The 27,865-nt window shown below is 38.6% G+C and overlaps 2 protein-coding genes across 9 annotated transcripts in view; one reads left to right on the top strand and one right to left on the bottom strand.

Moving 5' to 3' along the window:
* LOC122878754 (succinate receptor 1-like) overlaps positions 1-7,690 on the top strand; it is a 41,893-nt gene extending 34,203 nt beyond the window's left edge. For 4 of the 6 annotated variants that reach the window (XM_044202052.1, XM_044202054.1, XM_044202051.1 and 1 more), the window contains one exon: positions 2,447-7,690. In XM_044202052.1, the coding sequence (XP_044057987.1) occupies positions 2,448-3,071 (624 nt within the window). In that variant the 5' untranslated portion in view covers position 2,447 and the 3' untranslated portion in view covers positions 3,072-7,690. Of the gene's footprint in view, positions 1-8; positions 560-1,817; positions 2,092-2,446 lie in introns of those variants that run through there. The other 2 variants (XR_006378530.1, XM_044202053.1) reach the window with 2 other exon arrangements.
* Positions 6,602-27,865, bottom strand: part of aadac (arylacetamide deacetylase) — a 78,124-nt gene continuing 56,860 nt past the window's right edge. For 2 of the 3 annotated variants that reach the window (XM_044202014.1, XM_044202015.1), the window contains exons 2-5: positions 12,783-13,011; positions 12,107-12,176; positions 10,403-10,574; positions 6,602-8,704 (exon numbers count right to left, since the gene is read on the bottom strand). In XM_044202014.1, the coding sequence (XP_044057949.1) occupies positions 8,078-8,704; positions 10,403-10,574; positions 12,107-12,176; positions 12,783-13,011 (1,098 nt within the window). In that variant the 3' untranslated portion in view covers positions 6,602-8,077. Of the gene's footprint in view, positions 8,705-10,402; positions 10,575-12,106; positions 12,177-12,782; positions 13,012-14,562; positions 15,349-27,865 lie in introns of all 3 variants that reach the window. The other variant, XM_044202013.1, reaches the window with a different exon arrangement.

Raw genomic sequence — 27,865 nt, 5'->3', positions numbered from 1 at the left:
TAATCCAACATTTTATTTTAAAACGTAGTGTGAGACCAAGAGAAGAAATACATTTTAAAAAAAAGGGAACTTTGACGTGCATGTGGCATTTACCAAGAAGGATGATTAGAAAGACATGGCCCAAGAAAAAGGGAACTACATTGCTAGTTCATGAAATCAAGTGATAGAGTCATCAGTTATTTATCATATCTTGGCTATAATCCTCTAACAGAGAATGTCCAAATAAGGACAAAAAGAAAGAGTATATAAACCAAAGAACTGAGAGAAGTAGTCAGAATTAATTGTTACTGTAGGGGAACAATACTCAAAACTAAGATTTTTTTTACATTTTACAATTTTCTACATTTCCCTGTTTTGGGGAGGAAAGTATTCTCTAGTAAGTGGGGGAAAGAAGAGAAATATTAAAAGAAAAATAGGGGGAGTGCAGAACAAAATGGCTGCTTTGATAAGTGAGTTTAGTCAGTTTTACCTGCAACAACCGAATTTTCTTTTTGTGCATTTTTGAGAATTTTTCATTGTTGCCTACAACCAGTTGTATTCTTCAGCTCTTAAAGAGATTGTAAGTACAACTTCAGAAAAAAGTTTGTAAAAGGATCAATAATTCTCTTATTTATAATTTCACTTCGCTTATTGCTGTCTGTACATAAATAGCACATACTGTAAACTGTACTTAGGCTTGCCTATTAGTATTCTTTATAGCAATACAAAAGGGTTTACATCAAAGTATCTAGTCTGTCCATATTGATTTAAAAACAAAGATATTGTGTGTCTAAGCCAAGTGCATAGACGAAGGCTCCATTGGTTGCTTTAAGAGTCAAAAAATCCTTCCCCTCATAGCAAATAAGCTAAACTTTCTTTCTTTAAACTACATTTAAAAAGGTGTTTTTGGAAAAGCCAGTGCAGATACTGGCAAGGTGGAAGTGGAAGAGGCTTAGCAGCCAAACGACTCCATTCTGTACCAGTCTATATGCTGTTTAAAATTCTGTACAATAACTATTGGCTAATCAGCTGGTTGATTTACGCGTTGCACTCTCTTGCCACAATTACTTTGTTAGCACAGTTGAAATATACACTGTTTCACTGACAGTGAACACATGGATGGTTGGACTGATCAGCAACTGACACCTCAGAGGTAGCATATTTGAATATGGATGTTGTCCAGTCACACTAGTCTTAAACTGGGTATGATGCAGGCTTTGGGAGAAAAATGTAAACGTTTGCCTTTGACACTGCTGTTAGTACCCTTGCCAGCATTATCTTGCAGATTTAATTTGCTAGCATCTGCATATTAATTTTGCAAACTTGCAATGATGCATGATGTCTTGCATTGTAATTGGATGAAATACATAATTTAGTAAAAATGTGAAACATGAATTGTTAAAGTGGAGCACTCTTCTTTGGGGCCATGAAACCTGTGTGGAGAGCATGAGGATTTCACAGAGATAAAATTAAATCATTACATTTTTTTATAAAATTAATGCAAAAGTTTGCAACAACTGTTGGAGCAGCTGATAAAGTTTGTTTGTTTTTTTGGATTAAAGGTGTTTTTCAGACATTTAGCTTATGTATGACCCTTGTTTCAACAGCATTTCAAAGACTATAAACGCAAGCTAGTCATATCCACTTTAATACTGCATAATGGCTGGTGTAAGCTCTTGAACTGCCAGGTAATAAAACAAAACATGGGCGTACCATATTGCATATGCAAATGTGGTTCCAACCATACTTTGAATGGCTATTGTGGTTGTATTGTCCAGCCATGGCATATTAGAGGCACTAGTACCCACAGAACTCAGTTTACTGTTTCCACTGTACAGATAAAAGTTGCACCTGCTCATGGTTGCAATCCCTATTCACGCTACCAGCAACTACTAGAACAACTACAGCATGGTAAGTTTCATCCTAACACATACTGTACAATATTTATGCTGTGCTGAATCTGTTTAGCGCTGAACCTTAAATTAGTCTCTACTGAATGTTATTGAAAATTGTCTTTAAAGTTCACAGTTCCAAGTCATAAGAATTTGTTTCTATTATTACTTACCCGTTACTTATCTTGCCTTCCCCTGTACTTCCCTCCCTTCCCTTTCCTTCTTCTTCCTCCTCTCCTCCCTTCTTCTCTCTAGGTGCTCAATTGTACAGAGATAGATGAATTGCTGGGGAGATACTACCTGTCACCGTTTTATGGCATTGAGTTCTGCATTGGTTTCCCTGGCAACCTTTTGGTTGTACTTGGTTACATATTTTGTTTGCCGGAGTGGCAGAGCTGCAACATTTACCTCTTCAACCTGGCAGTCTCTGACCTTATTTTCCTCTGCACACTGCCACGCCTCTCGTACCTCTATGCAAATGACCAATCAGAGACCAGTTCCAATGCTTGCATTATTAACCGCTATGTCCTGCATGTCAATCTTTACTCTTCCATCCTCTCTATGGTTTGGCTTAGCATGGACCGCTTCCTGCTCATAAGACATCCGGCACGGAACCACTACCTGCTGAGGCCGCGATCAGCCCTGATCGTGACAGGGCTGAGCTGGCTAGTTGTCAATGTGGAAGTTGCTCCAATGATAGCACTGATGATTCAGGACCTGCAGAGCGGAAACTGGAATCACTGCAAGGATTTTGCTAGCCTAAAAGGAGATGTCAATACATTAGGCTACAGCCTGGGGTTAACTTTGACTGGTTACATTCTCCCTCTGCTTGGACTTTGCGCTTTCTCCCATCAAATTGCACATCTGCTTCATGTCCAGGAAAAGGCTCTACAGCGCAGGACAACATCGTACAAGCGGCCTCTCCGGGTTGTTGCATCAGCTGCAGTCATGTTTCTGGTTCTCTACACTCCCTACCATGTGCTGAGAAATGTCAGAATAGCATCTCAGGAGGCCTGGGGAGGGCTGCAGCTGTGTACAATGAAGTACATCGAGGGCCTGTACATCTTGACCCGACCGTTGGCCTTCTTACACAGTGTCATCAACCCTGTCTTCTACTTCCTCATGGGTGACAAGTTCAGAGAGCTCCTATTCGCTAAGCTCAGAAAGCTGAGGCAGAGCTTGCAAAGAGAATCAGCCTGACAAAATTCAACACAAGATCCCTGCACACTGTATGTACAAAAAGAGACACGTGCAGTGCATCCACGCGTGAACCAGCTCTATCTTTACATATTGTATTTTGTCAAAAGTTTTGTTGAAGTTTTGCTTTTCTTCATTTCTGTTGTGTTTTAATTGTTTAATTTTTTATGATATAATTGTCATCCATTAAAATATTGTTAAACAGTCTATTAATGATGTGGAAAGTTTTTTGTAGAGACCATATCATGTCATGTTGATAAAGTGTAAAATAACTTAATACATTTAAAGGCCAGAGCCTGTTGCTATTTTTATATTGATGCTCTGTTTAAGCATATGTATGTATGTATGTATGTGCGCATAGGCAGATGATTGTATTTGTATCTGTATTTGTTAAAAAAGCATATTATTCATATTTGAAGTCGACTGAAACTGGAGATGCATGTTTTGTCACTGTTACTACTATTTTTGGGATGTTTGAGCATTAAAGTCAATATTGTATCACATTTTAATGTAATAAAATATAACCTGACCCAACTAATATTTGGCTGCTACTTATATTGCTATTGGAAGGTTAAACATGTGTGTGACTGTGACTAACACACAACTGTTGAACAACATTATTCTTAATGTCGGGGTCCCTGACAAATTCATTAATTATTTATTATATATCATAACGTCCACTTTTAAACATGGTGTTTTGTGTTTTTTGACAGTAGAATTTGAATGCAATGCTGTTCAGAAGCCAACTCTTACTATTTGGATTTCTGGGCTTTTCATCAGCACCATAAGTCAGTCATAGATATACTTTTTTTTTTAGTGATGAATTTGAATTCCATTATTAGCACAAGCTATAAAATAAGGTAAAAGTGAGGAGTGTCCTAATGGTCTATGATGCATACGATATATAACAGCATCGTCTCCAGGTAGAATTTGACCGAACACATTTGTCACAGTTTCCCATTATTGTCACTCCCTAAACTGAGCCAGGTGTATGCTTGCAGGGAGGGACGAGGTGACAGCCTAGATGCCAAATATCACATTTTCTGCATTCACATAATAATCCATTCCGTGTAGTTGAATGACTTCACTTTTAATCGGTATCAATACCTATCAAACCCCTGTCAACCAAAGCTTTGGCTGCTTTTTTCTTATGAAATTTGAAACTTTATATGTATAGCTGATGAAATTGTAAGCTTCTTCTGAGAACTTTTGCTGCTTTTTCGTTCATTGAAAATTGGATTTGTTATCCTTTACACATACTAAAAGAGGATTCTTTGATCGTTGTGAAAATCAGGGAAGGAAAACTGTTTCATGATTTGATCTCAGTTGTCTTTGTTTTTCATGGATTTAACTGATCCCAGCTTGCCGAGTTATGTAGCACCTAACATTGTGACCTTTTCAACTGAGTCATCAGCAGGGTTTTCATTTTCATTTTGAGAAGCCCCTCATTGTTTTCCAAAGGTTTATTGTGCAATTTCCTGAGTACTGTCAGGGCTTTAAACATTAAATTTTACATGGGTGACAGACACTTAGATTAGGTTTGGATTTGGCTGATGTGTAAGCAGTACATGTACTGTATCATTCATTTTATTTGTGTGAATGTGTGTATTTACAAAGTACGCATATGTTATAGTTTCAGCCTAGGGATGCTTACTTTTAGTACAAACTCCACAACCGAGATTACAACAGTACATCATTCTCTCCTTTTTTCATCTTGCCTGTGACATTTCCAGGTTTGAAACACTAACACTAAATAAAAATCTCATTAAAAATCCTAGGAATGAAAAGCCCTTTTTTTCTTGTCTCTCCTGAATCACATCGATTACTCGGGACCTTCAATTACAAAATAATTTTATCCCTACCTTGAAAAAACTTCGTCTGCTGCAAAAATGTTGTTGTAGTATGGAAAATATTGAGTCAGACCATCTTCCATATAAGCTCATATTTAGTGTTGTTTGGTCGGGTTTATTGAAACCTTCTAATATATTCTAATAATATTCTTATACATATTTCTAAAGTTATCTGGAGGTCTCCGCTCTCATGACACCCTCCTTCATATTGGACTGTCAGTGACCTTTTTGATGCTTACTTAGGCCCTGAATCCCCATTAAAAACACTTAACTTCAAAGGGCTTTAATACAACAGACAGGATCAGGTGCCTTCTTTCACACCATGCTTGATCCATCATTTCATTTATATTGGCATGGCATTGGCATCTCTCTCTGGAATGAGCAAAGAAAAGAAGCAAGGATGAAATATCAGGCTGAGTTCTGTGTGTGCGAATTTAAGTTTCATAATAGAAGCCAGAGGGGTGGTATTGAGACAGAGCCAATGAGAAAAGGCAGTAAAAAATACATGTGAGGACAAATACAAAACCTGAAACTCTACATTACAAATAATATGATATCCTAATGTAATAATACTTTGGGAAGATAATTCAGTATTGCAGTTCAGATAACTGTGGCCACTGAGGCAACAGGGGCATTATAGGGCACAGGTTTTTAGGAAGGTTGCTGTATGTTAAACTTATAGTATCTTAAATAAAGCACTTATTCTAAGCAGTAATAATGTTGTGGTGATAAAATGTATGTGTCCTACATGGATGAGTTGGTCTGAAAATCATGACTGATTTATTTTCAAGCCTTATGAACAGTGTTGAACACCAAACCTGGGAGAAAATCATGTTTACACAAAGTGCATATTTAAGTGTGCACATGCTTACTCATGCTTACTCACATTCCTGTGTGTAAACAGAGTATATATTTGTTCACTTTCTATACTGTATGTAAGTATAATCTGTGCAAAACCACTATACATTATTAACAGTTTCAAGGAATCATCTGCCATAATCCATTTCATTTTGCTGTTATTAGCCCTCCATAGAAGTGAAGGAATTTAAGAACAGTCCCACCACTTCATGTACACAGGGATAAATAAGTGTGTATACACATACAGTACCTGGCTACACATTTGCACACAAGGCCAACATATCAGGAGGATAACAGGGACCAGCAAAGTGTAGCACATAAATAGTCCACTTTACACCCAGGAGGCGTGGAGTGTTTTGTTTAATGTGTCCTGATGAACGAGGTTGACCTATTTGAATCATCCTTTTGTATAAATGGTTTGTTCGTACTCATGCATCATCCTCTTTGCTATCCAGAGAAAACAAAAAACTGTTTGTTTTTTTCCAACCTCTTCGATTGAACGTGTGTAGGTGTGTTTAGTGGTAGATTTGTCGACACAGTTTGCAGAAAAACTGCACTCTCCCCTTCAGCTATATGAACACTCAACAGATCCAGCGGGGACTGCTTCACCTACAGTAAGTGGCGCCAAGTGGATTTGGTGTGTCTGAGTCAGTGTATACAAAATATCCTTCTTAGCATATCGTCGTGTTCACTTTCACTACATGTAATGGTCATGTGTACTTGTCAACACGGTGTAACATGATGTTGACAAGTACATCCATTCTAATGTATTTCTCTCTTTACACGATATGCGATTGCACACACACAAGTACAATTGATCAGTAGTTAAAGGTCAAGTCAATTTATTGACAGATAACATTAAAATTAAAAATGCTGCAAATCATAAGTTCTCAGAGAGCGAATCCAAAACAAAAATAGTCATATTCAGTCAGAGTCATATTAACAATTGAAAATGTAGCAGTGCTTAAGCAAATGAGCCAGGTTTCTCTGACAGAAAAAAAACCCCAACTGTAAAACTGTTGAAAAAGTTACATACTTTATGTTACAGTATCTTTTAGATAATCATCCCATGTGTAGAGAAGTCACAGGGTGACGTCACCCACAGATAAAAAGATAAAGGAGAAAAAAGGGAGAGACGAGTGAATGGTTTCAATCCACCTCATATGTTGGACAATATCCCTCTCTTTACCATATTGCTACATCACACTCAGCTAAGTTCAATCACAAAAATGTGTGTACGCATGGTGTGAAGAATATTTGGAGAATATTGTTGCAGCATAATCTACTTATAAATACCAATATTCTGTGTGGAATGTGGCTCATCAATTTTCATTGTGTGTAGCTCTGATGTGCAGCCATTACAAAGCAAACAAGACTTGAAATTTGACTATGTATGAATATGTTGTGCTGACGAAGATACCATTCACTCTGCAATTTAAATAATTTACCATACCAGCAAGCATCTGCCTGTGTGCCACATTTGCATGGGTTACACAACAAAGGGATAGTTCTTTTTTTATGAAAAACAGTGTTTCTGTATTTAACAGAACCACTTGCCAATCTTTGATGCAATGCCAGGAACACCAGGATAGTTTTACCAAAACATCAAAACAATCTTAGGTTTTAGTAACAGCTGCACTCAGTTATAAATGTTAACTCTGGCCAAACTGAAGATATTTTTTTCCTGTTGTGAAAATCCTTTCCTACTTTGTCTTATACTGGATTCTTAAAACCCCTTATGGGATAGTTCCGATTTTGTTTTTTTTTGTGGTATGCATTACTAGCTTTCAGTATCGATACGGACACAATAGACATAAGATCAGGTAGCAGATTCCTGTGGTTTGATTTGATTTATTTGGGTCTCTTTTAGCTTATTGACTCCAAGAGTCCACAGTGGTGGAAAACAAGAATGAACAGCACCACACAGGGCCAGCTACCACCATCCACAACACAACTTTAGTGATATTCCACAGTTTGATTTTTCCCCTCAGATTTCTCTGGGTAGTATTGTGTTTGTTGGACAATAAACACAATACTACTATTGTACTGGTGTCATATGTGTTGTGTTGTACTCAAACCACCTTATGTGAAAAAATATTAACTATTCTTTCAAAATCCTGTTTCCTAATGATATCTAATGTGGAAAAAGAAGTAAATATATTTTGCAGTATAATTACAGAAAAATAGCATGACCACAAAAAAAGAAATAAACAACAAAAAGTTGAACACCAGATGGGCACCTAAACAAACACTGGTGCACTGTGTGGAAAAACTGGAATGAATACTGATAGTCAAGAGTTTTTACAAGTTTTCCTTGAGCCATTTGATATAGTTGTCTGTCATGCATCGTGCAATCAGGAAGTCGGTTGGCCACACAGTGAACATCAGCCCTCCATGAAATCCTGTGTCATAGTGTTCATGTGTCACTTCAACACCAGCAGCACGGAGCCGTGTGACATACATAATCCCATCATCACGGAGAACATCATACTCACATGTCAGAATGTAGGCTTTGGGCAGAGAGTGTAAGGCTGTGTCTAGAACCAGCAGGGGTGATGCCCTCGGGTCAGCAAAAGATCGAGATATTCCATTCATACCAACTGCCTCCCCTCCGACGCCCTGCACCACAGCAGGAGCACTGTAGTTGTATTTTCTATGATATTTTTCTGGCAGAAAGGCGCTCCAGTTGACAAACTTCAGCAGGCTAGAAGACTCAGGGTTGTTGTGGGTGTTGGCCATCATGGCTCTGAAAAGGGCCTTGTCACTGGTAAAGTACTCACTCCAGAAACGCACCATGAGGGTGCGGGGCAGAATGGGCATGTTCTGATTCTGCTGATAGGAAGGCGTGTTAAGGTCCAGAGCCTGCAGCACAGGGTAAATGAGTGCTTGGGCCTTCAACTGAACCTGCTGTCCAGGCTCTTTTTGTAACTGTGAAGAGAGACGGAGCGAGATTGGCATGTATTCAAAAAAATTTAACAAATAGAGTATTTGTCAATCAGATGAAATATGAGCTGAAACTTTTTAGAAATAATCCAGCATCATCTGATCACACGTACTAGTCATGGTTGTTTACAGGAAGAATTGCATCACCCCCAGTGTTGTACTTGTTTGTCATGTCACTGAGCTGTTGAAATTTTTTCAGTAAAATCAAATTATTATTATTATTATTGCCTACAACAGGCTTAACTCATGGATGTAGTAAGCGACCTGGACTGGTACAACAGTACAGCTGTCCACCAAAACATAACTTGCTCAACTAGCCCATATGTCAAAGAAAACATCTAAAGCATCTTTTTCTGATTGTCTGGTGCAGGACATGCCCATTAATAAAACAAGAGCGCAATTTAGGGCATCCTTAAAACAAAATTTAAAAGGTAGGAAACAATACCTTATCTAAAGGATAAAATGTGTTAAAATGAGAGCAACTGAACCTATTTTTATGGAATACTGCTGCTCCACTACAGGGTATGTCTAATCTGCAGGAAAGTTAGCACTGAGCCTGAGAGCTCCTTTGGCTGACCTTCTGGGGAATCTGACAAAAGGGAGGGAAGGCATACAGCTGCTTTTTTGGCTGACAGCCATGTCCCATTAGGGTGGATTGTCATGGGGTCACCCTCATGACAGTGCAAACCAGTGAATGCACTGTGTTTTTACCTTGAAGTAAACAGATCCCTATCTACCAGCCTGGTGTCTGACTTATAATGTCAGTGTTATCACCAAAGATCCACTAATTAGGTGCCCAGGGACATGATGTCTGCTCGAGAATCTTGTAGACCTGGAAAGTGAGGCACTTTGAGGGATCAGCTACTCTCCATGGTGCAACACTAAAAGTTCTCCATGGCTTTTAAGAGTGATGTTGAAGGCCATAGAGGTAGTGCACCTGTTGGCTGGGATGTGGTGCTTTTCATTGAGTTCTTTCCAAACCCCTACTGCGTTAGGTGCTGTGACGAAGGTGTGTGTGTGTGTTTCTCTTTGATGAGTTTACATGGATCTGTCTGATGAAATCCCAGTCCCTCTTAATCAGTATTTCAGTGACATTTTTATGCCCAATGGGAATACAAATATTTATTGTTTTCTTCTCCTGTACCCCGACAACTCCTTCCTGTAAGAGTAACTGCACCTCCAACCCCATCCTCATTTTGCTATGTATTGTTCTCTAGTTTTATCTTTTTCTCCTACTGTAATTTGAAATGGCCAGTTCCCTTTGTATTGATGTTATGAGAAGTAGCCTAAATGTTATGTTATGGTACTCATACAGTATAAACAATTATAGAAGTGTACTTCAACTTTATAGCTTGGCATGGTGTCATGGTTGGTGTCATTGCTAACACCCTTGGTCAACATGGTGAGGGTGTAGACAGCCATGTATCAGCAACAAGCTCCACAGGGAGGGTGTAATGCTTGCAGAGATTCACTCTATTAACCTAGTTGTAGCGCTTTTTTGACCAGTTGAGATCCGTAAAATAAAGTTATACATGATAGGCTTCTTGTGGTTCAGGGTAATACAACATTATCTATCATAAACTGTCTCATTTACCTTGTCTCATGTCATCTCTTCATATAGTTCTTTTTCCATATGTGAACCAGAAAAATCGAGCTGACTAGAAAGCAAACTAGATTCAGTACCTGCTGGGAGACAGCAGCTGCCAGGTTCCCCCCAGCACTATCACCCGACACAGCGATGCGCCCTGGGTCCACAGAGTACTGGACCAGCACCCCCTTCTGGAGGAAGTGTTTGACCACACGGTATACGTCCTCATATGGTACAGGGAAGTGGTGAGCAGGGGCAAGGCGGTACCTGAAAAAGCAGAGAGGTGATAACAGGTGGCAAATAAGTATAAATCACAGGGGAAAGGCCGTAATCATCAAAATGTCATGCAGATTTAGGGCAAACTTACCAAGTTATGTTCTTACTAACTTATTACTTTAATGAGTTTGTTAACACAACTACAAACAGTAGTTTTAAAGATTTCTCATTTCATTTGGCCATGTTTGGGAGAAAAAATAAGTGCATTAACTAACTAAATAAATAAAGCAAATAAAAAAGCTGCTCAACCAGGCTGTAAATTATAAAATCAGTGGTCAGCATCGTTTGCCTGTTATATAGCAACCTTTATTAACCTCAAAAGACTTAACATATGGGAAAATGCCCAAATTGACAATAATACACATTAAATTATTTCAATTTGATGTAAATTTTGCAGATTTATCCAAATTACTTTTTATTTGTTCTATTAAAAATAATCTCTTCAGATAAATATATCTTTTAGCATAGGTGTAAAATCAAATAAAGGTGGTGACATAAGGACACAACTTTTTCTTTAAATGATCTCCTGGTAATGTAAACCTGTAATCAAACTATACTGATAAATGGCAAACAAAACAAGTTTCAGTTGCATGTCAGCAATGTTTTGTAATATTCATCAACAAACCTTTTTTTCCAGGGCATTTCTTTCAAAGTCTTCTGAAGTCACACCTCGTCTGTTTCAAATAAATACCTCAAAATCTTGCTGACTGTTGCAACTTGCTCCTACACTACTGAAATAAGGTCCATTACATACATTCACTTAAAGTGTTTTATTTGCACCGACCTATGCCCTGTTGGTGTTACCTTTACAAGTGGGTCAGTCTACAAGCCAAATGTTACGCATGGCTGGCTTTGAGATTGTGAAATGCTGGAATTACTCATTGAACCCTTAACAAATTGCAGACAGGAATTCGGGTGAGGCAGATAAGGCAATACCCCCACACACCCCACACTAATCCACTCTACCGCCCACTGTCCAACACTGTCTGTCAACAAGCACAACCACGTTATACACACACAGAAAAAAGAAAGCATGACTTGAATGGCTGAGTACTGGTTTTTCACCTAACTGTCGATTGATAAAGCTGAAAAACTGTGAGTAGTGAATTAGAGGACAGAGAGAGTTTTGGCAAAAGAAAGTTACAGTACTGAGAGGCAGAGTTAAAGCTGGATGTGCCAAAGAACGACAGTGAGTGTAGCTGTGACAGGGAAAGGCCTAGCGAGACCCAAATGAAACCTGTTAGCTTCACTCTGCTGCATCCTCACTTCCATCTAGCCTGTGACTAATGAAGGAGGACAGGCACATATGACAGCAGAAGATTGTGTGTGAGAGCCTTAACTATCAATAATACAAATAAAACAGGGAATTTGAGCTAAGTAATGCCCTTTGTACATTAATTGTGCCTGCCCTTCCAACACTTTAACAGTATGGGCAAATTGTCAGGCAAAGTGTTTTACACAGCAGTTTGTGCAGTGTATTACAGTAGCTCCATATAACTGGCTATAAAATATGAAATACTTACTCTACAGATAGAACCACAGCATCTAGCTCAGTGACCATTTTTCTAGCCAGGAGATCATATGGACTCATCCCTGCATAGACAAAGAAGTCAGACACAGATCAGAACAGAGATTTTAAAGCAACGCAAAAAACTACAGTAATTGACATCTACTCATTCCTGACATCACACGTCACCTTACATGAAGGTAACACTGCAGTAACAGATGAACCTGCCATCTAATCTAGCGGTACTTCCTGGCAAAATCTGTGTTACTGTAATTGTTACAGCCATTCAACAGATTGCAAGAACAGCATGAGATGTGTCAAACTGCATGTCATGTCTTTACGTTTTGGATTAGCAAAGGTAACCACCCTCGGAGGTTCCCACCGCTCCAGCAGACGGTGTGTTATTTCCTCGGGAAACTGTGAAAGCTTAGTGGCTTGTGTTTGATAGTTTGTTCATTATTTATGATCCTGTCATAATAGCCGTCATAGGGAGTCTATGCAAAGCTGTAAAGTCATTTGTCACATCAATCAAATAGTGAATTTTCAGGATACTTTCTCAGAGTAATATCAGTGATGAACACATCACAAGAATATGTATTACCCATTCATCCATCCGTCTTTCTATCCATCCCTAAAAGTCAAGTCATAATTCTGTGTGATAAAGGAGAATACAGGTCAACCCATCAACTTACGGGAACTCCCCAGACACCATCCTCCACCGTGCAGGTAAATGACAGCTCTCCTGAGCTCAGTGTCACTGCCCCGCTGCTTTGGCTGGTACAACACCACCTCCACTCCATCAAACTTCTCCTCTGTGACCTTGACATGCTCGTCAGACACAGGCACTACCTTTTCAGCCAGAGTAATGAAGTACATTACCCCCATGTAGTCCTTCAGCCCCAGTAACTCACTGAGGTCTGCCTGGAAAAGGAGCAAAGAGACAGCATGAGGTATAGAGACAGACACATTACAGAATGTATCCTTGTTCATCAAACCTGAGCCATTTCTATTACCTCTTTTACAAGTAAAGCTACATCAGGCCACTTTATCTTATGTAAACAATCACCTTAACCAAAGCTCATAATATTCAAAACAGAAAGGGCTAAACTATGTGGCCATATAACAGAGAGAGAGAGACTATAGTCATGTGAATGTTGTCTGGTAAAATGTCAACAGCCGCCTACAGTTATTTGTTCATGAGAAGACATAACTAAATGATAAGTTATAAAAGCATGACTCATACTTCATTATGCCTGATGATGTAGGCAGTCAGTGGCTGGCATGAGACTAATCAGCTGATGCTTGTCTACTGCGACCACAAAAAAACTCATCAAAGAGTCATCAACTCTACCTTCCATCAGGCAATCATATCAGTGAGGAAAAAAAACACTGGAGCATTCTATCTCTCTGTTTCAAAGACCAAAACTGATCATTTGCTGAAGTAAAAATAGAAAAAGCCTAATAAAACAGGTTACAGTAAAAATACATTCTATTCAGAATATAACTGAATATTTGTTTTGAAACCAAAATACACATCTGTCATTCACTATCAATGTCTAGAGTACATCCTCCAAGAGTAGCATCTGATTAAAATCTAAAACAATTTCTGTAATTACACCATGGTCAGGTAATCAATAATTTAAAAGAATGGCTGTGTGCCCGGCCAAGGGCCATAAAATAAGACTATATAATTCAACAAAGCAGGCTCAAATATGAGGTTGGATTCTGTGATGCATTAGATGATACATAATGATAGAGAAACATAATATCTTACTTTATAATTTTTAATGCTTAAATTATATTGATTCCCTCACAAAGAATGAGTCAAACTGAACAGTATTCTCCCTCCAGCACAAATAACAATGTCCTGTGTTAGAGGCAGCCTGCACTGTAGTGCTACATATATGTAATACTCAAACTACTGCAACACCTTTCTAGTTGTTGAATGGTCTAAGTATGTTGAGTGACAAAGGTGAAGCAAAATAAAGCCACTACTCATTTTTTTATACAAATTTTATTAGCTGCACCACAATGGGCTACAGTAAACCACAGGCGTCCTACGGTCATTAACAGAGTCGAGTTTCCTTAATATGGTCTATTATTAGAACAGGTGAGCAGGACTATACAACACATGGATTAGCATCTGACATAATCTGGTGTAACCATTATGTATATGCAAATCAGCAAAACACAATAAACGTTTAACCTGCACATCAGCAAAACACAATAAACGTTTAACCTGCCACATTACCTACTCTGAGAACAAACAAAAGCAAGACAGTTGAGCGTATATTGTTATTTTACAAATGGCTAAATGACATAATCATGTATTAAACTAAAATAAGAAATACGCGTACATTCACCCGCAGTGCTAGATAGCTTATTCGACATTATTTATTTCCAAAGTAATTATCAGTACCAGAAGATCTAAGGTATGATAACCTGCAAGAATACAGCTTTTTGTTTCCTTACCAGGTGGCTGAGACTTCTGAAGAAAGAGTTGGTCAGCATGAGTTTCCATCTCTCTTCTATCGCCTCAGGAATGGGCTCATAAATATAATAAGCGGTAAAAGAGCTGAGGGCGACGAATAAAATGATGCTTCCCAACCTCATTTTACAACGTGCGTTTTCAGCAACTGACTGAAGGGTGCAAACACAAACAGGCTGTTAGCTGCGCTTGTTAACAAGTCAGTTACTCCGGTGCGGTAAGCTTAAGCTCGGAATTAATTTTGGATCGAGACCAGCTAAATATGACAGCACGTGTTTGGTGTCATTTGATGGTTATCGGCGTGCATGTTCGGAGCTTTTCTTCGCTGCTCGTGCGCGTTCCGTAACGCATGTCTGTCTTGTGGAGCTGGAGAATTAATATAAGTGTCAGTGATAGGGAGACAGGAGCGCGCACCCTGTGTACTCACGAGGCGGAACCGTCCCGCCTTGGCCCGCACCGCAAATTCCTCAGGTGCCTCTTAAACGAATACAGCTTGCACCGGACGCGCGACGAAACTTTGTGCCAAGATGCAACTGATGCACAAACACCATAACTTGTAAAACAACAGTGGCTCATGCAGTCAACATTGCACACAGTTTTTTCCCCAAGCGTGTCAACATAACATACATTTTAGAGGTCAGAAATATTAGGCCTATAGTGATTTTAAGGGAAAGTCACTCCACATTCCTGCAGCTGGTGCACAAAAGTGTCAGCTGTGCACTCCGCGGGATACCCATCTTGTGCTGATCCGCCTGTGATTCTCGGGTAGGCTGTAACAACAGAATAACAACAGAAACCCTCAGTATCGGTGTGACAAATAACCTCGTAGCCATCGCACAAAGGAGTGACTCTGTAGTGCAGCAAAACAGCTATGGTTGCAAGGCAGCCTAAGCTAATTATATTATTGGTGACAGAGTCAGACGAGATGTCTAGTTTCCTGGCAGGACTGGCTGTCAAAGCAACATGACTCTCATGGACTCACGTTTTGAAAGGACCATGCACGAGGAACTGATTTAGTGCAGCAGGAGTTTAACAAATAAACTGTATATTCAGGAGAGTTGTTTTCCTTCCAGTACAGGATATTATTTTCATATTTATTTTGTTTCAGGACAATTTTATGCCCACCTCTCCATGCAAGAGGTACAACACGCATGACAACATAACAATTGTGCGGCAAACAGTCACAGGTCCACACAGGTGCAAGTCTAGTATTATTTCTATTTATATTCTATTATACTACTTAAGTCTCCTAAGTAATTACTGGCTTAAGTATCTTAGGCCAGTAATTACTGACAAACCACATCCATATCAGTTTTCAAAAGGAAAAGCTTCTTAGCACAAATGTATACACATGCAGTATTTTTATATGACAGGTTGATGACATCAGTGTATTCACAGAGATTTAATTTGGTGCAGACTACTTTATTCTAAACTTTCCCTTAGAGCCAATTCACACTATGAAACAGAATAAAGGAAAAGTATAAGGTTGCACTCAAGAAAAATGTTGGTGCTCATAAAGAAGAGAGGGGTTAAAATCTTCAAAGCAAACTTCAGGCACTCATGTTTTTAGATGGAGAAACAATGCAGATAGTATAACCAAAAGCCTTGGTCAAGGTGAAGGCTCTTTTAGTGCCATTTCACATTGAAAGTGAGTTTAACAGTGTGTATTGTACAGTAAGATTTATCTGCAGGCTTCATCTTAGAAACCTGAACCACATGCCTCCATGTGACTTTGTGTTGACCTCTGTGTTATGATATTTTCAAACTTTCTCTCAGTCAAGTTGGAATCTATAATTGGCTGGTGTTTAGGGGCTGGCAAGTGTCTCCTTCCATCAGCCATCAAACTCTACTGAGATGCAATCTGCAGGATCCAGGGTGTGACGGAGGCTTGGTGAAAGCCTCTGTGAGACTGATCACTGTTGAGCAGTAGAATACTAAATCTCTTCTCTGAATAAAAAAAAACAAATCACACTGCAGACATTCCGGGAATCTCCCTGGAATTCCCTCCCTCCTTTTCGCCTCCAACCACCGGCATCCACTCAACTTCTAAGGGAGACCGCCTCAGTTGGTTAGTAAATCTTTCATGGAGCTCTCTTCACTCTTTCCGTCTTGTCAGTGGGGATGACGAGTGTCAGAGGGTGCGTGGGTGGGGATGTTGTCTTCATCTACCTAGAGCCATGCTGTGCAGTGCTCTGCCATGTGGCCGCCCAACACCCTGCTGCGTGTGGGGTAGCTCAAGCAGATGTGAAACTGTTTGAAGACTTAAAAAAGGATTTTCAGTACTGAATGTGAGTGTGAATACATGTGAATTTGTGCTCATGCCTGCATGTGAATGTGTGTGTGCATGCAGAAAGGTCCCGTTTCATTCGTTTGTGTTGCCACATTCTTGAGTTTAACACATCTACAGAGGCACATCAAATTCTTTTAATTAAGGAACTCAATCCAGACCTCCACTGCCAGTGATGAGTATGAGCGGCAAACTGTAACTTTTTAATTTGCAGAGCCCCTGCTGAGGCAAAGTAGATGGGCTGCATGAGAAAAGGCATCTGAAGGCACTTGAATATTTTTTGATATAATAATCAAGAAATAGGTCTGGTGTCTAGTAAATGTGCAAACTCTCATGAAATTGACATTTGCAAATGTATTAGGGATATATTAGGGAAATTACTGTCTTTCTCCTACATGTGTTTGAACCCCACTGTTTTCCCTGTACCCCTTATGCATGCTGTTAACACTGGCTTCATTCCTGTCTAGTGAGAAGGGGTGAAGATAGTTACTGAACGTGTGCGGATACAGCTGAGATTGACCCATCTTCAGCAGAAAAAAGTCATACATAGAAATACATATGCATAAATACTTACACATTTAACCTAAAGCTTATGCTACACTCACTACCCAACAATTCCTGTGACACCAAACAAGAGCTGTTTTTTAAGTGATCCTTATCTAAGTTTCTTTGAAACTTCATATCGATTCTCCTAAAAGAAAACAGTGATGATGAAAAGCAATATAGCAGGCTTGACTCAAAGACAGAGCCGATACAGAATCATCGCATGCAATTACTTTGGGTGGATACTAGTTTATAATCCTTTTTACTATTATTTCTTCAAAACAAGTTTTTTATATCATTTTTAATACGCCAAATGATTCTGTGTGATGTTAATCTCACAATACAATAAATATAAAAACAGTAACAGGCAGAATGCAAAACATACACACACTTGGAATGCAATTTTTCCCCCAATAGTGTACCTAAAGTACACCATAATTTTCAAAAGCTATCATAGTTTAGTATTAACTCTGTATAGCAAACAACAAAACACAGCATGCAGTCAACATATACTGTAGGTCCTATTCAAGATTTTAAAGGCATTAATTACTTGGCATTAGCATTACTGCAGAGTTCTTCACTATAAGACAAACATTTTAACAACCAAAAAATGGCAGCACGGACACCAAACAATAATTTCTCAATTTAGAAGTTAATGTCCAGCAGTCTGATATTAACTAGTAGTTTCCTGTGAAATTTTCTTTTAAACATGTAACAAGTCTAGGGGATTTTTGAGGAGTCTGGCATTTCAGATTGCATGTTTTTTCAAGCAGGTTTAGAATATCATTGTCTGAACAGCAGAACCATCGCTAAAAGAAAATCGGGCCAAAATTTTATTTACAACTGGGCGCAGAACAATGTCTGATGCCACGGCATTTTATATATTCATTCATTGATATCAAATAAAATCTCTTAAAAGTGCAATTAAGCAATCTGAAAAAAAGTTATATTTTTCTGTTAAAAATAAGCTTACCAAACTCACCAAAAAAGCAATGCATGGGAAGTCAGCCACAGTAAAAGTGACCAGAGCAGATATTAGCAGTTCAATTTCCAAAGATCTAAGGCTCTATAGTATGAGTGAGATGTATGCAAGCAAACCCAACAGTAAATTATAAAGTATACTGATATTATATATAAAATATTTTCATGTTTATGGTACCCAGGTCTATCAAGAGATAATACAAAATACAGTATCTGTGTTGAACAAGAAATGCAGTGGAGTCAAATGCATTAAGTCAGGGCATTTTCCCTGAATATCTGTTACAGTGTCTTTGCCAGATTATCCAAACTACAATAGAGATGGAATGGAAATGTTTCTTTCCCATGTCGTCTATTCAGCTAAACAGATAACAATACACCTATTAACTTGTCATGCATTGTATTTATTTACAGTAATCCTGTGTGGTTGAACAGGGTAAAAAAACTGGCTTTCATTTCACGCTGCAGGCCAGAAACAGAGCCACAACCTGTCCATTTGTAATTACGAGCTTGGCAGGTTGCCTCATGCTGTTGGGCCATCCTCCTGTCACCCGTCCAACCAAAATATGTGCAATGGTGCATCTCGACTTACTCCATGTTCTCATGCCTGTGCTTGTTTTTCACAATTTAGTTTTTTCTGCCATACCAACTTTGTGTGTGTTAGTATGGGGACCCATTTGTACCACTGAGTAAACAATCAACTACTAAATTAACTGAGATATAAATATATCATATCGAGATGAATAATTAATTAAATAGTAAAAAAAATTGCTAAACCATTGTCAGTTATGAAAAACACAATTTGTAAGTCTAGTGGCAATATACTTGTTATGAGAAGTGCAGGATCCCACACAGTGATTACTGACTTTAATAGATTAACACTAAACAGGTTTTTCCATGCCATGGCTTCATCAGTAACTATACTGACCAAGTGTTTCTTTCTTCGAGACAATGGATTTATCCTACTAGTAGTAGTACTATATCACATATAGTATAAGCTGTGCAATGTTGCAATGGGTGACATGTTCCTTCATTACAATGAACATGGGCACTGTGGTTTATTATAAGTCATTCCCACAATCCCCGTCCTGTTGCTGTAAATACTCACTAGCACATCAAATATGTATTCATCTGTGGCTGAAAATAGTCCTCAACAAATGTTGATTATGCCTGTTTGCGTAACATCGCTACAACTACAGGGCCCAGTTGTTTTAGGAAAATGCTATGCCTCCTCGCCTTTATTAGATAGTGACAGCTGCAGAGAGAGAGAGAGAGAGAGAGAGAGAGAGAGCTGCAGCAAAGGTTGGAATCGAACCTGCGAGCTGCGGTAATGCCTTAATGGTACACGCTCTACCAGGTGAGCTACCAGGGCAACCCCCATGCCTCCTCTTTGAAAAAACCTATATATTTGTGACCCATTTATGTCTTCAGAAGGAACGAATACACTTGGGGCTGAAAGAGAAAAACTGAAGTATTGAGAGACAGGCAAACGCATTTTTGGTTTTGGTCTTTTCATTGGATTTGCTGACAGTAAACAAGAAAAATATAGAATAACGCCAGACCTATCCTTTAAAATGCCAACAGATTCCAAGATTTATATAAATGATTTATATATCACAAAATATCTAAAGTTATGTATTTGATTTAGAATTTCATATGTCATAACAAACCCTTTTTCAAAACCATGTAACAACTACTCCAACACATTAAATCACTTAGTAGAAATCTTAACAGACCGCGCAATAGGTAAGACATAGGTAAGAATATGTGAAACAATAAAGATTTGTATTCTTAAAAGGACATTTAAACTTTTGGCTCAAATACAGTGGGCACAATTGCTTGCCATTGACTTGTAGCATTCTTACCTGCTAAGCCATTAGGGAAAACAAATTGTCTGCAAGATTATAGACCTGCCTTGTACTTATCATGTGGTTTGCAAATTTTACTGTGAACATACGTATTCTATTCATTGGAAATGTTTAACTTTCGATTTCATCACCTCTTTTCATCAGATATTACGTGACTAGTAACCAAAGCAGTAGTAAGAATCTTGAGCTTCATTATTTCCACACTGTGCCTCGTGATCATGGGACTGGGTGTAGGAAACAGTTGTGGATAAGCTCTTTATCAGTAGTTGCCTATGCAGCCTTCTGTCATAAGGAATGTTGGCCTCTCACCTCATTCCACATGAATTTCGTTTGTTATCACCAGACACAAGGACACCAGAAGGCATTTGCATTTGGTGTCAGTTGGTAAATTAAACATATCTCTAACACGGTCCGTTTCTAAGAATTTATGGTGCTATATTTGGCCATGACTTAAACTTTGAGAAACATAAAATGGTTTGGTGATGTCCACATCAACTTAGACACACTCAAACAAGAGTCTACAGGCACACTAGCAGCTCTGTGAGATTGTAATTAAGCACAGCAGTGCTTTAAGGTGACTGCTAAAGTCAGTATGCTAACATGCTCACAATGACCATGGATATCTGTACCAAAATGACAATTTATCCAATCGTTGCAGAAACATTTTAGTCAGAACCACACATTTCAACCTCATGGCGGAGCTTGAGGAAAAGTCAGCTTGCAACTGTGCAAAATTCTGTAAGCAGGCTATTGACAACCACCTCAGGAGCTCTCACGCTCAGCAGTTTAGTTGATTGGCTACTCCAAAGATTTGGTTACAAAAGTTTTACTGGCGCCTCGGCTCTGAAAGACTTTTTCATTTAGTTTTTGATCTGCCAGTCCTTGTTTTTAGATCTTGCCTCAAAACCCATTTTTTATGAGACTTAATCATACTATTTCCTCATTTCCTTTCATTTTCAGCCTTGCATTACATTTTGATTATTTGACCTGAATGTATTATTTATATTTTAAAACTTGTTCTTCCCTGAAGAACAAGTTGGGCTCTGTGCTTGAAAAGTGCTACATAAACAAAATACATAAAATTGTTACTTATATTTATACTTATATTATTGCAACAGGCTATCATAATGCTCAAATGTTCAAATTCCTGGACAGGACACATCTTTTTATTACCCTGCACAATACCTACACTACACTAATTTTACAACTCTTGTATGTCACAGTCTGCTTTGTTTTTTATCCAAAAATAGATTGATTGATGATATTGAATAGATGATTCAATATCATAATACTGTTCTGGTAAAGACATTCAACACATTACACCATTTTACAGAAGCAGTAAGACAATGAAAACTAAGAGCATGGCTGAAAACAGTTTTTGAAACACACAGTTTTTGTAAATTAATAGGAAAATTACAAACAGTCGTGGTGCATTGTTGCTGACTTTTAAGTATAAAGCATGTTGCAGTAAAAATCATGATTTCAAATACATATGAATTGAATTAGTCCATCTGTAGTTTTCTCCAGCAGATGGTGCAATGACCTAAATAAACTGACTCAATGTATCTACTTCACAACATATTTCAGTTGTCAGACCAAAAACATGTATCTCCAAAATGTTAACTATTTAAGAGCTAACTACAATAACCGTGATTAAGCTGGATGACAATTAATTTTTTACAATTCTCCAGAGGGGCATTATAAGCCCAGGATGATGAAAAAAATCTCAACTCGATGCGAAACATGAAGCATGCAAAGAACCAAATCATCACCAACAGTGACAATAGACATTTAGACTAATTTTTTATGCTTTTATCTGCTTCCTTTGTACTGGTTAACGGGTCAGAAGAGAAATTACTAGTTGGCACTTAAGCCGTGCCCACTGCATGGGGCATGTTCACTATTCTTGCCCATAGAGTGCAATTTTAAGCCCTCACGTTGGCGTGAAATATGTCCAGAAACTACATAAACAGCCTTCTGTCTTAATGCTGTGAGCTGTATCAGTGACTCTAAAGTTGTACATGTCCTCCCTAACTCATCTAGACTTCCTGGTCTGTAGTTTCCCTCTGGTCCCTACCGGTTCCATGGTGTGCTGCTTCGCTGACACTTAGAGGTGAAAGGTCAAAGATGCGTAAAACACCCCCAAACACTGTGGCTTACATATAAATCACAGGCGACATACTTACATTAAATGTAATGTTTCACACACACACACAAACATAAAACTGTAGCTCTTTCAGATTACTGTTACCAGATTTATCATGTAAATGTTGTTTTTTTCAACTTTATAATACATTGTATTGTTTTCCCAGAGATGACCATGTAAATAAAAAGCAAATCAAACTTAGATTGAGAGTTGGTATTCTTCTTTGACTGATTTAAAGTGAGAAATCACACATATTTAAGAAAAATAAACTAATAAAAAGTCCAACATGAATTGGTCCCAGATGAATTTGAAATACAAATAAAGCATGGTGTTTGTTATGGAGGAAACATGCAGTGACACACAGATTGGTCACCATTAATGACTATACCATACCATGTAACATATACTTCCCCCCTTGACACTTCTGATTCACATTGTGGAGTATAAGCAGAGTGCTGTATACTGTATATACTGTGCACAAACCCAACTAATGTAATTTGATAGATACAGGATTTCCAGCCTGAGTAAGCACACTTATGTGTTATAGCAATGCCCCAGGTCCACCAAGGGCTTGTTTGAGTCGACTAGCTCATACAAGCCATAACAGAGAATCCAAGTGATTTAGAGAATCACTCCATTGGAACAGGTTACCATCCTTCTCTGCTCCCGGTATATGGAAAGAAAAACTGGAAACGTTCAACCCCATTACTCATCAGTTTTTAACAATGAATTGCATCCTGACAAAATGAAGAATGTTCAGTTTAGGGTTACTGTAGCTCTCCATCGCAAGAACTTTAACAAAAAGCATACAAATAGATGTGCACAGTATATAAAGCATTTCCAAAATTATTATTGTGAATCAAGTAAGACTTGCAGGCCTGTAGACTTCTAACTTTAGGCTAAATGTCTTAAATTCTAGTCTCCAATAGAAAATGTTTGAGTAAGTGAACCAAATCCACTCAATCATTTTACATCAAAAATATTTAGACTGTGTGGTTGCTTTTGCAATCCTTGATCTCCAGAGCAGTGGGTTCCTTGCAGTGTAAGGCCCAGGAGGCTAAGGATATCCAATATTTCAAGCCAAAACATGATGCAGCCTCCATACAGGTTTTACTGACACCACTGAGACTGCTCTGATGAGATTACTGGTTGCTGCACTCAAACCCGCGGGTTGTTTTTTTCTTGTTTTGTTTTTTTTCTCTCTTTAATCTACTACGCATGTCTTGTAGTAGGTCAAGTGCAGTATAATATTGTCAGTTGCCATCATCTGAAATGCCCCCGAAACTGATAATAAGTCAAGTAAGTGGAGGTTCTGTCCTTTTCATATGAGGGTGGAAATGTGGAAGCGCACCTTTGCTGTTCATTGCTGTCTTTTATATCACTTCCTGAGTTGAACAATGCAGCACTGTGACTTGTCGAGCCATCAAGTGAAAATCTGAACGGACAGATACTGTTTTAATGTTTAGTAAGAAATAAGGTCATAGAGGATAACAGGCTGACTCATCTCTTCCTGCTTTGGACTTCTGTGCCTTTTAAATTTAGAGGTTTCTGGACGGGTGATAGTAAGACTTGTAAAGCACTCAGATTTGTTCCTGTGACAGAAAACTTGGCTAGCACTGAGGACACATAGAAACTGGAAGGTCTTCTGGGTCTGACTGAGATCACTGAGTCACATGTTTGATTTTGAAGGACCATTGGCATCATCTGAAACACTGTGAGATCATTACATTGACTGTGGAAGGATGGTTTAATTTACAGGTCCCTCATACATAGCCAATTTTTAGCAGTGTACGTTGGACATTTTGCAAGGGGTCAGTACTAAATTAACATCACAGCTTTATTTCGTAGAAGCTATGAACTGAATAAAAGCTCTAATCATGCTGATGGGAACTTTTGTCAGTCATTATTGACCTATTTCCGTGTCTATGTTAAAGGAGTACTCTCTGATGAGGTTGTTTTAAACACGGGGGTCCCGCAGGGCTGTGTTTTATCTCGATCTAGATGCAACTGGTAGTATTTCAGCAAAAGTTTAAAAGGATGGGAGTTTGTTTCAATTACAATTTCTGATGAGCTTATTTATTTGTTATAGTGCATTGTCATACAATCATGGAATTGCTTATGTAATGAAAGCCTGTATCTCCATGTGCTTCTCAAGTTTTTTTATTTGGTTGTCTGACTCAAATCTAAACTGTGACACTGGAGGAAGGACAGGTACAGTACATTCCTCAGGTAAGGCGTACATATTCAGACAAGGAGTAACAAGTGGAATCAGCAGGCAATCAGTGAAATGGCAAAAGACAGGCAAACAAGTAAAGTGACAGTAATAGTGAGAACACTGGCGACTTAGATGATCTGGCAAATTGTGGAAGGAATATACACAGTATCCAAAATGAGTCGTCAATTACAAGCCAATGAGTTGATGAGTTACAACTTGTTTATTATTCAGCCTGGCCATCAAATCCTCGCAATACCACTCATCAAAATACAACCCTGCCATTCTTCTTTGTCACTTTCACCTGCTGCATCATTTTACACACATCATGTTTGCATATGCATTGCAAAAATGGATTGGATTTCATTCCTGGAATCCATTCAATGTTTAGTGCTACAAGAGAGATCAGTCACATAACTTCTGTCATGAAAGCCTACAATTTATGCTGGTCAGGAAGTGAACATCTTTCATGTTATTCCATTGGCAATGACATTACTATAGCAATATAATTGTCTTTTGCAACTTAATATGCACCCTCTTGCACTCTAAACAATTATTTACTTTTAATTTAATAAGTTCCTTAAATTCTTATACATGTTTGTAAGTGAGAGCTGTTTTTCATTAATGACATTTTCCTTCAATGAATGAAATGAATCTCACACATGTGTTCAATGTGGTGCTTTTATGTATGTGCAGATAAAAGAGAAGGATTATAAATAGAGAGCAGGACATACAGGACAACCAGCAGGACCTTGATATCCTCTAATGGCTCTAATGGAATGTTTTTATTGGGGCCATTAGGGCCCAAAGGACCACTAGGCATGGAAATAAATTGGTATGAAAAAAAGGTAGCAGGAGAGGCTTTCGTTTTCATGGTCCTGGGTCACCCAGCCCATGTTCTGGAGCATTAGATCAGAAACATATGGTGTCGTGTTTTCTTCGTGTTCAGTCAATGAGGCCTATAGCTATAACCCCACTGGGAGTTACAGCAGCTAAAAATGTCAGGAAGCTCAGAACACAGCGGTGGGCTTGGTGCTCCTGTACGTCAGAATCACTCAGCTCTCACAGAAAGAGGCAGTTTAATGTGCACCGCTGAGTCCTGCTACACCAGCCAGATCACAAGCTTGTGACATCCTCTCCCCTGTGTATTACTTGCTCTACTTCCCAAATATGTGAGTGAAAGGTAAAACATATTTATTTTCTTGATATTAGTGCAATTCACTGATTATTCTGTCTTGCTTCAAGATAATGATAATACTAGTAAACAATGTTACACCACAGAATTGCTCACTTGTTATAACATTGTAATTTTACAGCCAAAACTTGAGATTTGGACACAATACAATGATATTATTGTCAATAGATTTGCAGCTTGTTTCACTGCATATCTTTGTGTTTTGTGTGTTTTGGTCATCTTTGCATAGTTACACCCAAGCTACAAACCAGCACACAACATAAACAAGCTTTGTATTCAGATTGCTTAATTCATGGTCACACAGGTGGAGTGCCAGACTGGTTAAGACCATTCTACCTGCTGCACTGTGCAGGGTGTGCAATACAGAAAATGTCTGTGGCACTGTTGAATAGGGTTACTGTGGAAACCTGATCACTGCAATCAGAGGGATAAACAAAGCAGCAAACACATGAGTTTACAACTCTCTAGAATTACACTATGTATTCCTGGCAAGTTTATACATACCAGAATGAGGTCAGACACATTCACATGCACTAACACGCTTGTGCATACAACTGCACATCAACCAATGGCCAGACACAAATATAACAGGCCTCTTTCAAAAGTCTCAAACAACAGCATAAAAATGATTAAAGGGGATGGTGTGACAGACTAGGAGATTTTGACCATGGGCAAAAACAATTGTCAGAAACAGATAAAGTAAAGTAGGTTAATGGAAAATATAAAAGAGATGCTGATGTGCTTTTATGTCCCTGCAGTAAAAATAACTTGCAGTTGATCAGAAACTGACTCACAAATTCCATGCGGCAGTAAAGGAGGGATGCATGAAAAAGGGTGGTGGGGTGAAAAGAGGGGGAAAATAACAAATGATTTACTACAGGAGCAGGTCCAGGAGTTTCATCCTTGCACTTTATTGCATCCCACTGTGTTAAAAGACAGAAAGCATAAGTTCTAAACTCCCCCATGTTTATCAAGAATTGTAGGTTATTTGTGCACATACAGAACACACAACACAGATAAATCTGAGGGGAGATGCATTGCATTTCTCATTATCATGACAAATGAAGCAAATGTCTCACAACATTACTAATAATGTATGACAGATCTAAAACCTTCTTGTCATTGACAGGTAAGAAGATGTGGAATGTCCATCTACTACATGTACTATTTAATGATTCATTTAACATGCCTTAATTATTTGAAATACTTAAATTTTCTCTGTCCTCTGGTTTTCCTTTACTCTCCCTGTATTTTCTGGCCATACTGGCCATTTTATACAACAGATCAGAGACTTAAAGATGGACCTTATTGGGAAACACTCTATAAACTTTCATTGTTATGCAGATGATACCCAATTATCGATCAAACCAGATGAAACCAATCAGTTAGCTAAACTTCAGCCATGCCTTAAGGACATAAAAACATGGATGACCTGCAATTTTTTAATGTTAAACTTAAAACTGAAGTTATTGTACTTGGCCCCAAACACCTCCGACACATTATCTAAAGATAGTTACTCTAGATGGCATTGCCCTGGCCTCCAGCACCGCTGTAAGGAATATCAGAGTTATCGTTGATCATGATATGTCCTTTAACTCCCACAAAAAACACACTTCAAGGACTGCCTTCTTTCACCTACCCAACATTGCAAAAATCAGGCACATCCTGTCTCAAAATTATGCAGAAAAACTAGTCCATGCATTTGTTACTTCTTGGCTGGATTACTGCAATTCCTTATTATCAGGTTGCCCCAATAAGTTCCTTAACACTCTCCAGTTTATCCAGAATGCTGCGGCACATGTACTGACAAGAATCCAGGATAGAATTTAAAATCCTTCTCCTCACCTACAAAGCTCTTAATGAACTTGCATTGTGCTACTGCATGTTCTCTTTCCTCCTTCTCTCTCTCTCTTTCTCTCTCTCTCAACTCAACTGATCGAGGCAGATGGCCACCCAAATAGAGCCTTGGTTCTGTACGAGGTTTCTGCCTGTTAAAAGGGAGTTTTTCCTTGCCACTGTGCTTGCTCATGGTTGGAATTAATGGGTCTCTGTAAATAA

The sequence above is a fragment of the Siniperca chuatsi genome, linkage group LG7 (genome assembly GCF_020085105.1).
Source record: "Siniperca chuatsi isolate FFG_IHB_CAS linkage group LG7, ASM2008510v1, whole genome shotgun sequence".
Lineage (NCBI taxonomy): Eukaryota > Metazoa > Chordata > Actinopteri > Centrarchiformes > Sinipercidae > Siniperca > Siniperca chuatsi.
This window is presented reverse-complemented; position numbering and strand designations above follow the sequence as displayed.